Genomic DNA, 16,500 nt, shown 5'->3' on the forward strand with positions numbered 1-16,500 from the left:
ACATTTTCCTATACTGTCCTCACCTGGAAATGTTCAGAGAGTTGCTCATGCCAAGGGCAGGGGTACATAAATTTACCACATACATGGGGTGCAGGGAAATGGATTTCTCCATGAAAAGGAAAAGAAAAAGGTAAGCAGGCACGTTTGCACTTGTTCGTTTTGTCCATCCACTACTCAAATTACTTTCATATTTCACTATACTAATTCACCACTAACACTGTATGGGCTACAGAGTAGCGCGCTACTCGCCGAAAAAAGGACTTCATCCCCATCAGGGGTAGAAAGCGCTATATAAATGCAAATGTTTTTCCCTTCTCTAGCCCTCCACTATCCTTCTAAATCCAAATACCTGACTAACATATCCACCACTGAAACTACTTTCATATTTCACTATACTAATTCACCACTAACACTGTATGGGTTACAGAGTAGCGTGCTACTCAACGAAAAAAAGACGTCAACCCCCATCAGGGGCAGCAAGCGCTATCTATATAAATGCCTGGTCACCTTTCTGATGCTTATTGCTATTCTTGGGTCTTAAACTGGTGCTAATGAGGTGAAACTAATGTCCAGGCAGTGTTACAAAGTTAAAAAAATTATGAAATAATGGAGTAATGCTATTACAAAATGTGCCACATTATGCTGCATAATTTGTCTTTTCTTGCCGCATAATTTACTCAACCCTGCCGCATGATTTCGCCCTCCCTATTTGGTTAGTCTACAAAGGCAGTATTTGACATACGTTGTTTGCTGTCTTCTTGCCCACCTGAACCTCCCCCGCCCACATGATTCTGACTTTCAATGTGTCCAACACAGAGTAGCTGTGCCAGGCAGCCTTCTCTTGCCTCCAGATGACAGAACACGTGCATTGGGCTTTGGGTTCAGCCTTGTCGGTTGTGCCACGGTACAAATGCCCAGCTATGTGCTGGACGGATTTGTCTACCCCATACAATGACTTACATTTACATTTACATTTACATTTACATTCCTCCTAAGTGATGTGCTGCATGTGGGTTGACCTTTCCCCAACAGTCTGCCAGCAGGACAGTGCATGCCACTGCAGACTTCTTTAAACATATAAGGGCATGAGAAATTCATAAAGTCCTGGAACTCGAAATCTGTGAACATGAGGAAGCTATTAAAATGAGGATCTTATGATTGCAAAATGCTGAACTAGCTGTTAAAATACATTTAAAAGGATATTTAAGAAGGCCACAGCATGGAACTGTTCCTGTTTTACTGACCCCACAAGACAAGAACCCTTTAAATGAGTGTCTCAACAGCTGGGTAGATATTTTTCAAAGGAAATATCCTCTTTCGAGAATCTGTGATGTAAAGATGGTCTTTAACTTTGTTCTGAAGAAAGGTGTCTGTGTGGCAGGTCTGTGGTTTATTGTCACCAGTGTCAGAGAATTACCAGTATGAAGTCAAGGGAGAGACAGGAAGCACTGTCATTTCATTTCAAATGACTTTATTTTGGCCACCAGGGCCATATAAGCTACAAACAAATACATGCAACCAATAATTAAATAAAAGTGCACTATGGAAAATACCAGAGGCACAGTTCGTAAAAACACTGTTGCAAACTAAGAACTAAAATTGTCAACAGTCTAAGAGGATAACAATACATTGATTTTTCAAGGAGAGAATGCACATAAGTGATAGAGCAAAAAACATGTTGTGCCTATTAGGTGGTACAAAGAACATAAAATGACTTCGGGGTGGGGGGAAGAGCCTTCCATCTAAGTACCCACATGGCGCCCAAGAATTTGGCAACAGAAATGACTGTCCGCCCTAAGAATACAGAGGGCAACAGAGTGACGGCGCACACCTAGAAGCCCACATATAGGAGCTATCCAGGTACTCATGGAGGCATAAGCTGGACACACAAGGAAAATGTGCGGAACATTCTCCGCTGGGGAGTTGCAAGCCGGACACACAGGAGCCTCCGCGCCTGCCCAGTTGGGAGTGACCGCTCCCAGTGGTAGGGTGCCTACTCGAAACTGAAAATATAACTTCCTGTCCAAAGTAACAGACACCAGATCCCAGCAAGGTGCACACCCACAAATAGGCTGGCAGTCGATAAAGCCATTAGTTAGCTAACACCAAGCAGATTGTTGGGATTCATTGGCTATTAAGTTTGCTCAGTAGAGCTGTTTCAGAAAATCCCTGGACAGGAAGTTAGTAGTATCCAGATGGGCCCACAGCTCAGACAACCCAAGAGAGTGCACTAAACATCCCTTAAGGGCCCCTGGTCCTCAGCATCCTGACCCCCCTTTGACTCCCAGCCTCCTTTCTCAGAGGGGGGCGGGCTGTACACATGTGTCATGTTTCTTATAGCTTTTAGTGGACTGGTGTTGGGCCGCCGTCCATTGTTATTTCTTGACCAGGGGCGTAGCTAGCCCTTGTGCCGCTGGTGGGGGTCCCTGCTTTTGCCGCCCACGGTGGCTGCATGGAAGAGCGGGGTGGTTTGGTGCTGACGATTCCTGTGATGGCTGCAGAACTTGTGCCACCCAGGGTGGACTTCCTTTCCCCCACCCCCTTCGCTATGGCACTGGTCTGGACTTAATGGCGTTGCACCATTCATAGCAAACTATTTCATATAACAGAGAGGGCGGATTGAGTGGGCTGGTAGCTTGCGTCTCTGTTATGTTGTGTTATGCTGCGCTGTGTTGTGTTATGTTAGGTTTTGTGTTATGTTATGCAGATTTGTAGAGCGCACTATCACCCGGGAGGGTATCCTAGTTCTGAACAGCTGGGAGTCTAAAATAAACAAAGAGAATCCAACTCGAAGGAGGGGAGAGAGTGATCGACACAAGTTGAAGCACTCAGTGTTTTGTAAAATACCCCTCACACACCAAAAGGCCCCTTGGTGTCATGCTTCATCATCGGGGTCTTCGCACCCCTCTAGCGGGATGCGGCGTGCTACGACCTACGACTACGCGGGAGCACTTATAGTAATGACTATGTGTTGTGTGGAGTGTGTGGGGTGTATTTATAAGTGAGTGGTGGGATGTGGTGAAAGGTTAAAAAGTACCTGGCACATGAGTCTATAGAAAAAACTTTTATTCTGAACTCTGGCTGGTACTGTTCAAAGAAGTGCAGTGTGAGGTCAATTCTGTTAATTAAAGAACAGGACCTCTGGTGTGCGTCGACATGTTTCGGAGTCAAGCTCCTTCTTCAGGACGGGGGCACAACTTCCCCACCTTACTCACGTATTCTTAATAAAAAATGTTTGTGTATTTACAGAAAAGTGAAATATTCAGGCTTAGTGTGCCTACAGCGGTCTGCTACAAGTACAATGACCTGTAGAAAGACAAAAACAAAGATAAACTAATGGTTACCCTGTAGCGGGTAGTTCAAGCAGGTGCAGTCACCTGGAACCTCACCAATTGCTTGTAATAAGCCCTGTAAAAAGAAAAAGGTACTCACAACACATACAACAAATAACACAAAATTACTAGGAGTTACTAGCAATGGTGGTCATACTTATGAAGCTTGCTTGTTGGCTTCATGAGCATAATGGAACGTCAGGGGTGTTGCTTGACTTGCAATCTGTAGTAAGGAGGAATGATGCAGTTTTTAATAAATCATTCTTCACTTACTTAGGAGAAAAAAGGGTTCAGATGGTCGTTTTCCTGGTAGGTTCAGTTAATACTCACATAAACAGGACGCTATGATCACCGTCTTACCCCTCACGCTGCTCCGCTGGTATGAGACGGTAATCGGGTTTGTGCTATTTATACTTTTTGTAATTGGGCGGAAGTGTCTACATGCCCTAACATGGCTGTTCCGCTCGTTATTGTTAATTGTACCCATGTATGGAGCATCCGCTCCTTGACCATCCACAATACTCGTATGTCCGACACGGACTCACATATGACCAGCGTCTGTAGGCGCGAGTGTCCCTTTAACGCGCATGCGCGTTGCTAGAAAGTTAATCGCCGCGCATGCGTGTTCAGAAGTAGCGCTCGCTTCGGGAGCACTGATGTTTAGCGCATGCGTGCCCTTTACCCGTGCTCAAAGCCGGGAAAGATTTTATCATGTTAGAGGCTTCGTGGGTCAAAAAGACATGGCACAACAGCAGAATTCCACATTTACTGATGTATTCACTGAAAAAGATTACTGGGTATTGGAAATTAATACGCATATACATAATAGTACCTCTCGGTTTGGTGATTGGTACCTTATCAGTATTTCGCGTGATTCTAGGGAAATATTTTATGAAAATATTTGTAGTTTTTAGGGAAATGTTTTAATTGGATAGCTGGCCCCAGGGCACTTCGTCATTAAGCCCGATTTTATGGGTTCCAAGTCTGAACACCAATCTTTGTTCCTTTTGGAAGAGCCCATTCTCAGAAGGTAGTTGCTCTATGATGGTCCAATTGAGATCATTCACACAATGTTGTGCTGTCAGGTAATGTGTGGCCATTTTCGTAGTGCTTTTTTTACAGCGCACATTGCTCTTGTGTTCATTCATTCTCGTCTTTATGGCCCTAGTAGTCATACCTACATACTCGAGATTGCAGGGGCATTTTATAAGGTAGACCACGTTTTTGGAGTTGCAATTGGAGAACCTCTTTTGTTCCCAAGTAGTTCCATTTCGGAAGGTCAGTTTTGTGCTTTTCTGTGTTAGGTGGCAGCTGCTGCAGTTGCCGCATGGGAAATGACCTTGAATACCTATAGATGGTTGTATGGCAGTTGTTGTAGGTTTCGGTCGGGTATGTACCAGCATGTCCCTGAGATTGCGTCCCCTGCGGTGAGCGAACAGTGGTTTCTCCAGGTTTCTCCAGTGGTTTCTCCAGGTTACCACATGTTAGTATCTTCCAATGTTTATTAACCATCCTGGATACATCGTTGGACATAGTGGTGAATGTCGTCAGGCATATTGGTCGTTTGTTTTCATTCGGTTCTTTTCGTCGTTCTTCCAATAGTGCCTCCCTGTTATTATTCTTGGCCCTCTTCATTGCTTTGTCAATGATTCTGGTCGGGTACTCTCGTAGTTTCAGTTTTTCTTTCAGGTCCTCTGCCTGCAGTTTGTAGTTTGACACATCTGTACAATTACGCCTCAGGGCGTAAAAATTGTCCATACGGTAGGTTCTCTCGCAGGTGCCTGGGGTGGAAACTATCGTATCTTAGCAGGCAGTTTCTGGATGTCAGCTTGAATTGAGTCGTGGTTTTTAAACAGCCTCCTTCTGCGTATATATTTAAATCCAAGAAGACCAACATGTGGTCTGAGATCGAGCTCGTGAATTTGAGGAAGGCGTTCTGGTTGTTTAACCAGGCTTGGAAATCTTCCGCGGATTGTCGGTCACCTTCCCAGATGACCAGGATGTCATCTATGTACCTCCTCCAGCATTTTATGTTGGATCTGTATGGGTTCAAGTTATGAAGAATCCTGGTGGTCTCGAGGTGGTGTACGTAGAGCCCGGCCAGACTTGGAGCAAAAGTACTGCCCATGCTGGTCCCATGGCATTGCTGATAAATCGTGGTTTTATATTGGAAGAAGTTTTTTTGCAGTGCCAATGAGATGCATTCCATTACTAGCCCTCGTGGTGTTTGATATTTCCATTGTGTGGAAAATAGTACTTCCTCGATGATCAGGAGTGTCTCATCGTGGGGTAGGCTAGTATAAAGGCTTTCTACGTCTCGTCTAGACTGATTAGGAGTTGAGTTTGAGGGTCAAATGTTGTATTTTGGAGAAGTTGTAGGACAGCCTTTGTGTCCTTAAGGTAGGTGTTTGTTGATTGTACCAGTGGTCGTAGGAAAGCGTCAGCGAATTTTGACAGGGGTTCCAAAATAGAGCCGATACCGGATACTATCGGTCTCCCAGGTGGATTGGTGAGGCTCTTGTGGATCTTAGGGATGCAATAGAAGTAGGGGATGCGAGGTTTTTTCTGCTCCAAAAATTCCCCTTCCTTCTTGCTCAGCCAGTCGTGTGCTAAGGCTTCTTCAATCATGCCTCCGATTTTTATCCTGAGGTTCTCAGTGGGGTCCTGTTGTAGAATCATATAGTTGCGTCTATCTGACAGCAGTCTCATACATTCGTTGTCATATGCTTCTGTGGTTTGTAAGACGATGGCTCCGCCTTTATCTGCTGGTTTTATAGTGATGCTTGTGTCTTCTGATAGGGCTTTGGTAGCTTGTTGCTCTTCCTTGGTAGTGTTGTGAAATGTTCGTACGGACGACACATCCAATTTGTTGACTTCTGTCATCAGAGCTTTTTCAAAAGCTAGTAGCTCTATTGGGAGCAAAGAATCTGGAGGCGTAAAGGTAGACTTTGGTCTGAGGCCGGTATCAGTTGTAGGTGTAGGGGATGGTTTGTCCATGAAATAGGCCTGTAATTTCAATTTCCGTATGAATTCTTGCATCTCAATGTTGACCTTGAAGATGTCCGGTTTCTGTGTGGGCACAAAGCCCAGGCCTTTATTTAGCACTTTTTTCTGTATTTCTGTTAATGGTTTTAAAGTTAGGCAGTTTCTGGATGTCGGCTCGAAATGAGTCGTGGTTTTTAAACAGCCTCCTTCTGCGTATATATTTAAATCCAAGAAGACCAACATGTGGTCTGAGATCGAGCTCGTGAATTTGAGGAAGGCGTTCTGGTTGTTTAACCAGGCTTGGAAATCTTCCGCGGATTGTCGGTCACCTTCCCAGATGACCAGGATGTCATCTATGTACCTCCTCCAGCATTTTATGTTGGATCTGTATGGGTTCAAGTTATGAAGAATCCTGGTGGTCTCGAGGTGGTGTACGTAGAGCCCGGCCAGACTTGGAGCAAAAGTACTGCCCATGCTGGTCCCATGGCATTGCTGATAAATCGTGGTTTTATATTGGAAGAAGTTTTTTTGCAGTGCCAATGAGATGCATTCCATTACTAGCCCTCGTGGTGTTTGATATTTCCATTGTGTGGAAAATAGTACTTCCTCGATGATCAGGAGTGTCTCATCGTGGGGTAGGCTAGTATAAAGGCTTTCTACGTCTAGACTGATTAGGAGTTGAGTTTGAGGGTCAAATGTTGTATTTTGGAGAAGTTGTAGGAGCTGTGGGAGCTGTGGGAGCGACGTAGGAGGCGGCTCTTATGGGTAGCGGCAGGTCCTTCCAGGCTGCGGGAGCGAAGTAGGAGGAGGCTCTTATGGGTAGCAGAAGGTCCATCCAGGCTGCGGAAGTGGGTGGTGAAATAGTCCATACAATTGAAGTTGCTCCGTAGAACTCCTGCTGCGCCCCTCCTGCCCTTTAACCTGCTTGACGATTGTATGGACTATTTCACCACCCACTGGGGATTGATTTTTGATTAATACAAGCACCGCAGGCACCACTCACTGAAGAAACATTGAAAGCACTACAATGACCAGCAGGAAGTGGTACTGTCGACGCCCACTGGGGCGGGTCATTATGATACAAAAGCGCTGGAAGGTGATGCAAGTGTTTTTCGTGAGCCCATGAATAAGCGCAGGTGTGCGCGAAACGCGTCGGGCCAGGCTTAAGAACTGCTGTGAAGAGACCTGTCATCCTAGCTGCTGCTCTTGTATTAAAGCGTTGATTTTACCCTTAATGCGTGTTTGGCTTCCTTTGAGGGGACACCCTTTTTGTTGGAATATATATATATATATATATATATATATATATACAACAGCAGGAAATTTTCTAACATTGCCTTTCTGATATATAATAATGTATACCCATTAAATAAATTATGAAGATATTTCAAGTGACCTCGAATTTACCTTCTGTCATAATGCACTCTTTTATTTATTTTTTATTTTCAAGAGTTTTATATAGCGCTGGCTAGACCCGGAGGTATCAGAGCGCTTTACATGTGCATCAGATCATAGTTACAGGTTACATCATAACAAAGGTTACATAGTTCTTAGAGCATGGCCACATAGTTACTGGTAAGGTCGAGATAAACAATAAGCACAAATACATAAGGGGAGAAGCAGGCAAGGGGAGAGATTTAGGGGAGGGGGGGGTTGGAGCAGGGGAAGTAGACAGAGAATGAAGGCAGGAAAGAGGAGGTTAGGGTGAGAGACACAGCATGGGAAGAGGAGGGGAACGGTGACTCTGCCTGCAGTCTGATGTTTTGTGCAGCATCGAACTCAAAAGTGACTGATAACAAGCATTCTACTTTTAGCATCATACTGAAAAATGCACTCCCGCCATTTAGTATACGGTTAGATGCCCATCGTAGAACTTAATATGGTAGAGAACGCTTCAGTGTGTTATAATATCCCCATAATGTACAGCTGAGGGTGTGCTATTCTGTATATCACAAGGAAAAATGAGTAACCCTCAGAAAATTGCCTCGGGCCCTGACACCACGCAATAGATACTACATGCTAACAGCTTAGTAATACACAAGGGGCCTCATTCTTACAGGTGAGCAGGTAAGCTACCTCTACAGGTGCAAGTGGTGTGTTTAAACAGGTGCAAATGCTCTTTTTAAACGCAGGATAGTCGGATTTGCATCACGAACACATGTCCTTTCACAGTGATTTATTTCTCTGTGAGTAACTCTAGTCCTGGGGATGGGGTTGGGATTCCAAGGTGGTAATAATTAATATTATAGAAGCCTTGGCACACCCACAAACCTACACGATTCTAAGACGTCACCCCCTGAGCAACCTGGAAACGTTTCGAGTAAACATCTCTCCCGAGAGGAAAGGCAGGGGAACTCCTCTCAAACATGGGTTGAATGAAACACGCAGCCCTACTGAATAGAGAGAGTACATATATGGCTTACCTGGGAGAAAACAGGTGACGCAGAATAGGGCCAGCTGTGGAATCCAGAGGTGCGCGACAGACCCCGTCCGCCCCCAGGGAGGCGCCTTGGTGCCAAAAACACGGGGAGGCATTCTTTAAACTCCATCCATTAGGGCTGGAGCCGTGTGATTTTGTTACAACGGGGGTTCCCTGTGGTGATCAGCGTTCACCCCAGGTAGCCCCCGCCCCGGCACACCCCGGCACAAGAAGGGCCATGTCTGCCGAGAGCGCAGCTCGGACCCGTCCCACCCGAGAATGCCCGAAGACAGCAGTACAATCAACTTCCTGATTGGGCGTGACCTGGAGTGACTTAGTTACGGCGATTATTAAAGCTAGCAATACTTCCAAACTCTGGCAGGTGAAATAAAAGGGTCTCTGCTCGTGGCTTCCGTGGGACCTCTGCCGGAGGCACACTCGGCTGGAACCTTCCGAGAACAGCAGGTGCTTTTTACTCTGTTACACAATAACACATCGCAAACAATTTTTTTTTATTACAGAGCAAGTTTTGTGTTAACCTATGCAGGCAAAACACATTTTTTCATTAGTTTTTTTTTTTTTAATCCGTTAAATTCCATGAAAAAGTTTTTACATTTCAAGAATTGTTTTCTTCTCTTTTTCCTAAATGGTACATTTTTGTTTCCTAGAATATATATTGGGTAATTAATTCTATACCATTTCCACTTCTAGGAACTACTACAATGATGTTTTGCTGGAGCGTGTTGAGTGGTTTTCTTCCTGGTATATTCAAGCTTCCAGGGGGGGCTACTGAAGGAACACTGATGATCAGAAGGTCGAGACATTGACACCCCAGAAATCCCCATCCAAGACCATACAAAAGTCCCCATTCCTGTTCTCCCTCTGCGCTGAAACACAAAGGGGCATATTTACAATAAGTGGCGCATCCCTGCATATCAGCAGGGATGCGTCACTTATTGTGCGCCATGCCTCCGCCACCATTGATGCGCCGCATTTACAATGTGGCGCACAATGGGGCAAAAACGGCACAGATGCGTCACGCATCTGTGCCGTAAAAGCGCCACATTGCTGGAGTTGTGTCGCAAGCGCGACGCAGCTCCAGCAATGCTCTGGGGGGCCCTATCTTGTTAATGCTGCGTCAATCCTTATGACTGCTTCAAGCAGGCGCAGGGTTTTGACGCAGCATGGGCCCAAAAGTGACAGCCACTTTTGGGAGGCGTTCCAGCGCCGGAACGCCCCCCCTGCGCAGGAACGCCTCCCTCTGGCGCAGGGCTTTACAACGTGACACATCTCCCAGATGCGTCACGTTGTAAATACCCTGCACCATGGCGCATCTTTTGCGCCGCCGCTGCGTCACAAAAGTGACGCAACGGCGGCATAAATGAGGCACAAGGGGCTTGTAAATCTGCCCCTATGTACTGCCTAGCTCAAACGTAGGCCCCCTTGTGCCATGGAGCAACTGCCTGCACAAAAACAATCTTTAGAGGCTTGAAAGCAACAAAGAGAAATTAAGAAATTTCTCCTCGTTGCAACTCGATCGGGTAAGCGCACAATTTTGATGCCTTCCTAGGTTTACTACTTTTAGTATGTCTGGGAAAGCAGCAAAAAAATGGATAGATGCGTGGGAACAGCCACTCTCCACTCAAGTATGCCTTCCCAGCGCAGACGTGCTCAGACGTGAGTCCCTTGCTCACTTTGCCACTGGATTCAAGCAAGCCGGGCTGAAGACGGCTGAAATGCCAGAAACCGGTCCTCGGAAGTTTGTTTCCGGTCCAGGGAAGGCATGGCTTGGCAGTTCGGGCTGGACTGTACCCATGAGGCACAGGGTCAGACTGATTTGCATATGGCCATGTCTGAACTGGGGTGGCAGAGTGGGCTAAAGAACGGTGATGGATTAAACCCAGATCTGTTGACTGGGTCTGAGTGTTTGATTGGTTCAGATGCTCCGTCCATCACCACCCCCTTTTGTACCGCTTCCCAGCGCAGAGTGACGCAAGGCAGCGACTTGAACTGCCTTGCGTTAGTCTGGATGTAACAAGCCGCGCAGGGCCATGCGAAGCGGCTTGGCGTGGCTTGATGAATCTGATTTAAGGATTGCGTTGCCCTTGCGCCACCTTGCGTAGCCCAAATGCAACGCAACTCTTTTGTAAATATGGCCCTTTGTTTACCTCCAGTAATTACAAGGAAGGCAGGAATATCGCATGCTGGTAATGCCCCCTACCTAACATATATTGCAACATAATTTCCAGGTGGGAGTGGGATGAAAAATTGGATATTTCCATGGAAATTGTGCGCAGTATTCACAATTCTCATGGTAATTCCCCAGTTCTCAGTGGCCCTTCTGCAGCAAACTCAGGGGCCAAATGTACAAGCCTCTATCACCACAAGAACGTCACTTTTTCTGACATTCCTGTGGTCATAGGGGTTTTGTTTTATTTACAAGGCAGCGTTAAGCCACTTAACGTGGCTTAACGCTGCCTTGTAAATAAGGCCCCCTTTCACGCTATGCTTAGTGTGAAAGGGGTGGGCAGTGACTGTTGCGGTGGGCGTTCCACCAGAACAGCCACACCCATTCATTTTGATGCTGCCCTCTATTTACAAGGGCAGCGTAAATAGGAGGCACCACAAAAAATTAAGACCAGGGAAAACCTGGTCTTAACTAGGCGAAACGAGGATAAATGCTTTATTTCTCCTCCTTTTTACGTCTCGCGCCTGCTGTCGCAAAGCGAGCCTATTGCTATCGTTTCAGCTTTCAAGGACTAGCAGGACTTGGAGACAAGAGACTGGCACGCGCACGCAGCCTGCCGGAATCGGATCAGGTCGCGCGCGTGAACACGCGCTCCGATTCCGGCAGGCTCTTCACACACACACATACACAATGGATATGGACGTAAACAGACAGGCACACACAGACGCGCCCCCAAGTGCTCCCTTCCGCTAGCACAGCACACATACACACACACGCATGCACACATATGAGAACACCGAGACCCTCCCGCGCCGCCGCCCAGAAATGTGAGCATTAACCAAAAAAGGTCTCCCATGCCCTAGTCTTGTGCCCTGATGGCTCTCTCGCTGTGGGCCCCCACCGCTCCTCACCAGTTCTCCAGTTCGCACTCAGCTGCGGCCCCGGCAGCAACCAGGAAAACCACGGAGGCCGAGACTCCATCACACATGGACCTGGGGCACTCCCTTCGCTAAGCAGAGTTAGCGGTCATCGTCAGGTCAGGGGTGGGGTCCGGGCACCCGCCCAACTCCGGGTCCATGCCACACTCTGGCACCAGCTCACAGCGGCAGTCGCAGGTTGGGCCGCACGCAACACTCCGATGTTGGGTGGCTGGGGCTCCGTGGTCCACTGCAGCTCCGGAGGTCGCAGATTGTAGCCCAGGGTATGTGGTGACCGGGACAACAGGTAGGATATCGCAGATTTAGGATTTACAGCAGGATTGTGTATGTGTAGGATTACTACGGGGCTACATGAGCCGGGCTAAGACACGCCCCCCCCATGCTGGTTGTCAATGCACGCGCACGTCTTGAATCGCGAAAGTGAAAGCGATCGCTTTGTCTGCCGTGCCTCCCAGCCTCGCTGTGAGGGGGAGCTCGCCTTTTTTTGCAGCCTCTCAGTGCTGTGCAGATTGTGACAATGCTGGTGTCACCGTTATGGTACCAAGCGGCCGTGGAGAATGAAGGTAGACGCAGCGCTAGCCTTCAGCTGAGCAAAAAGTGCAGTTCGATGCTAGTTATTAAACTTTACCCAGTGCCTCGAGGTTCCAGGCGGCGCATAGAGGCACTTAATTTAATTGTGGGTTTATATAGCGCTAGGAATCGACTCCCGGAGGAGTATCTCCACGCTTCGACCGCTGGGGAACCCGTCCTGGCTCACCCTGAGAGATGGTCCCTGATGGGTATCTCTAAGGTGCGACCAAGCATCCCCGGCGGTCTGGGGGGGCCGTTGTGAAGATGAGGCAAGCTGATGCCCAGAGTTGCCGAGTGTGGTTTCTGACTAGAGTAGGCACCAAGGCGAGAATTATCGAGTCCGCTGACCCTGGTCCATGACCCTGCCGCGTCGGGAATCGAACCCTGGTCCCGGGCCGTTCTCTGCTTACGGGTCTGCCACCTCTAACCAGTGAGCCACACTTCTCCACACTTCATTTTCCGTGTCTGCTTTGACTTTTGTTAGAGTGTGTGTTACATCCGCATGGAGGTGGTGCCAGTGACTGGCAGTCTTTGTTTATGTATCTCAACGCTTGTGACTCTATGGCATCCACTGTGAGCTCCGCACTGAGTCTTGGCACAAAACAATTAAAAAACGACAGCACCGCGAGGACACCAGCGTCACAGGCAGGAGGCTTGCACCACCCATGGGCACGGACAGATACCGCGCGGCCGCCTAACTCAACACTTGTTTGTGTAGTACTAGGCACCGACCCCGACGAACATTGTAAACATCCTCCCATGGGTGAGCGTGTAGCTAAAACCCTCCTCCCAGATGTTTTGAGGTGAGGAGAACAAAAGCTGGCAAAGGAGAGAATGGTGCGGCCCAGTTCTTTGAGTACTGCTTCCGTGTCTAGCTCCCTCACGCATACTCAGTTTCATCTCGCCCCCCTACATTAATGTTTTTTTGTTTTTTTTATGGGTTACCGGTCCAGCCACATATTAGGAGTGCTATTGATTTTTTTGTTTATCGCGTGCCGCCTAAACGACTCTATGCTTATTTTTCTGGGGCAGTTTTGTAGTGTTCCATCACCCCCCCGCAGTCCTTTCTTTACGGCGCTGCTCCATTCCTCCTCTTACACCTATGCTAATAATGACAGTTTCTTGTACTGGACTATTCCAAAGGTAGGCCAAGCTTAGGTATTTGACGCATGCCTCTCCTCAGTTTTTACGTTTCCCCTACCTGCGTGCTCATAGAATGTGCCACATTTACCCAGCTGGTGGGGTCGGGGATTTGTGTGCTTGAAGTTACTTAGCAGAGCCACGGATACTTAACAAATGAGCATAGTACACCATGGAGATGTGGATATGTGCCATTGAAAATGCCGAAGGCGCCGGCCCACACGTTCCCAAATACAATGTACGTTTTGTACATGAAGTTAGTTGCTTCTTGAAATGTGTGCGTGGACGCTGCAGTAAAAACAGGATGTGGCAAAATGGCCGGAGCTGCCGACCTTAGAGCTGGGTTCGAGCCTCGTCTTAGACTCCACATCCTGTGGTTCTGAGCAAGTCACTTAATCTCCCGGTGCCTAGCAACACCTTCAGGTCGAGTTCGTGCTATATAAAACTGATAGAGCAAGATTTCGCATCGCGACTTGCTCGAGTCAAGAACCTCGAAAATCTGTTATAATCTCGTAACTTAAATTGTTTGTGTTACTAATTTTATGTATTTTGAATGTGCGTGGGTATCATAGAGATGCTTGCTTATGTGTTCTACTAATACGATTAATTCTTGTCCCTAAAATGGCCGCTGCTTGACTTTCCTCTTCTGCGCATGCGTCAGTCACACTCACATGACTTCGCGTAGAGATAGTTTTGGAGGGAAAGGGTGCGCATGCGTAATAAGCAATAAGATGGCTGTGCTTTGATAACGTGGTGAAGCTTTGTGCTGCTGCTCTTGTGACATTGTTCGTTGCACTTACCATTAATGCATAGTATATTTTTATAATGATGAAACTAAAGTACGACATCCTGACATGAAGTACATTCATTTATTTTTATGTACTAATTTGTTTTCGCTTACTTTTCATGTATCACGGGAAATGGGGGTCCGAATGGGTCGTGAGCCATTTTGAAGGTCCTTTCTGCGCATGCTCCAGATGCAAGGCCAGAGTCAACCATGGACCGTGGAATACAGCCAGCTGGCAGCCACAGTCAAGAGGCTCCTGAGAACGCTACCTCTGACCCAGGAGGATGGAGCCAGTGTTCCTAGACTGATACAATTGTAGTCATTTGAATTGTATTCTGTGCGACTTTCTCATGGGAACCCCAATCTTGCTAGGCGGCACCTTAACATGCAAATTAGGCCTTAGAATAGTCTGTTCTGAATGGTGTGTTAACCAAATCCTACCTTAGGACCAATCGAAATTTGGGGATTCTGACACTTTGCAACATTGGGGGGTGGTACACTGACCCAAAAGAGTATATCTAGCCTAGGTTCACCTAGGGAAATTGTCCGACTTGTCTGAATAGCTGACCTGTCACTGACCCAACGCACTCAATAGGTGACTTGATACAGAGGTGCTGCGGAGCTCTCTGTCCGAAATTTGACCATAGACTCTGAAGGTTTTATTGAACCTTAAGTGCTGGCGGAGCACTTTGCTGGGGAATTCGCTGACCCAATCGGGGTCCTGACTGATAGCTGCAGAGAGGGTGGAGCGCAGGCGTTGCTTCCGAACTGCGGGTGCTGGTCGTATCCTGGTGGTCCTGTCCTGATCCTAATCTGGGTTTCCTGTCCTGTCCTGGGGTGTCCTGTCTGCACCTGCTGTCCCACTGAGGTTTATCCTTCCTTGAGGGTTTTCCTGTCCTTAACTGACCCGTGGCCAGGGTTGGTTTTCACACCAGTCTAGGTAAATATCGCTCTGAGTTTTTAAAACTGCACCTTTCTATTTTTCTGTCTTTGCTTCAATAAAGACATACCCTTTGCATATGTTAATTTTCCATGTTTTTCTCTGCAAATCATTGCATCTCATTAAAGTCATTTACAGTTTGCATTTTCATAGCATGTTCCTATGTTCCCCTGCCTTTTAGTATAAATCTCACCATACTGTTTATGAATTAATTAATGTTTTACAAATTTCTCATAAATATTGAATCGAAGTAATAACGTTAGAATTATAGCGTGTTGCAATTTTCTACCCTTCCATAGATGTATAGGTTTTCCCTAGTGTCTTTTCTCTCGAAATATGACCCATTGATAAAATTCCTAATACGTGCATAAAATTCCTAGCATTAAGTACACTCCCTCGAATTTCATTTCCGTTATTTCTGAATTCCCTCATTATAAGGTTAGATGGTTACCTGTATACTCTTCCTGTATGGTTATGTGCTCTTCGTTATTCTGATTATAGATTGCCTCATTACTATAAACTGTATGATTGCAGAATCTGAAACCTAAGATAAACTTTTAAAACTTCTCAGTTGTCCGTGGTCATTTCATGAAATAAAATACAATAAAATTGGGTTTGTATTTTGCTGCCTTTCCTTTTACAGCTAGCTCCCTGACCCATCGTGGTCATAGGTACCCATAACGGTGGATGGTAAGTTGGGTACACTGGAAATAAATAGAAAGGGAACTCACAATTATTGATAGTAGATTGTGTGGTCATCTGATCAATGTATATGATAAAGTAAAGTATATGGGCCCGAAGCCAGAAGTGGCGAAATTATTGGTCGGGTGACCCGCGATCTCTAGCAGTAATTTTCTGGTAGCGAAGAGGATGGTTAGGGAATAGTTAAAGGTTAGGTAGGACTAGTTAGTCTAGCTAAGTTGGATGCTGCTATAAGAGTAGGCGCTTCAAGAGAATTGATCACTCGCTTGAAAATTGTTTACTTTGAAAAAATTATGAAATGTTTTAAAATTGTTGTTCTTGTTATTATACTGTTATATGTATTAATCCATTCGTACGTAAACCGTTTTTTATGTTGTTAAGAATCCCCGGGGAATTGAATAGCGAGTGGTGAATAGAATCCACTTGCTTTGAGGTCACTGGCCCAAGGAAAGTTGGTGCAGGGTAGGCAGAACTGGAAGCACTAACTAGGGTTTTTCTG

At 46.5% G+C, this 16,500-nt stretch overlaps 1 protein-coding gene across 1 annotated transcript in view; it reads right to left on the bottom strand.

Annotated features, from left to right (window-relative positions):
- The window catches only part of LOC144771458 (T-lymphocyte activation antigen CD86-like), a 154,508-nt gene extending 145,469 nt beyond the window's left edge, over positions 1–9,039 (bottom strand). Inside the window, exon 1 of the mRNA XM_078655890.1 lies at positions 8,741–9,039. Coding sequence (XP_078512016.1) covers positions 8,741–8,852 — 112 coding nt within the window. The 5' untranslated portion in view covers positions 8,853–9,039. The remainder of the gene's footprint in view (positions 1–8,740) is intronic.
- Between the last annotated feature and the right edge of the window lie 7,461 nt (positions 9,040–16,500).

Source organism: Lissotriton helveticus, chromosome 8 (assembly GCF_964261635.1).
Source record: "Lissotriton helveticus chromosome 8, aLisHel1.1, whole genome shotgun sequence".
Lineage (NCBI taxonomy): Eukaryota > Metazoa > Chordata > Amphibia > Caudata > Salamandridae > Lissotriton > Lissotriton helveticus.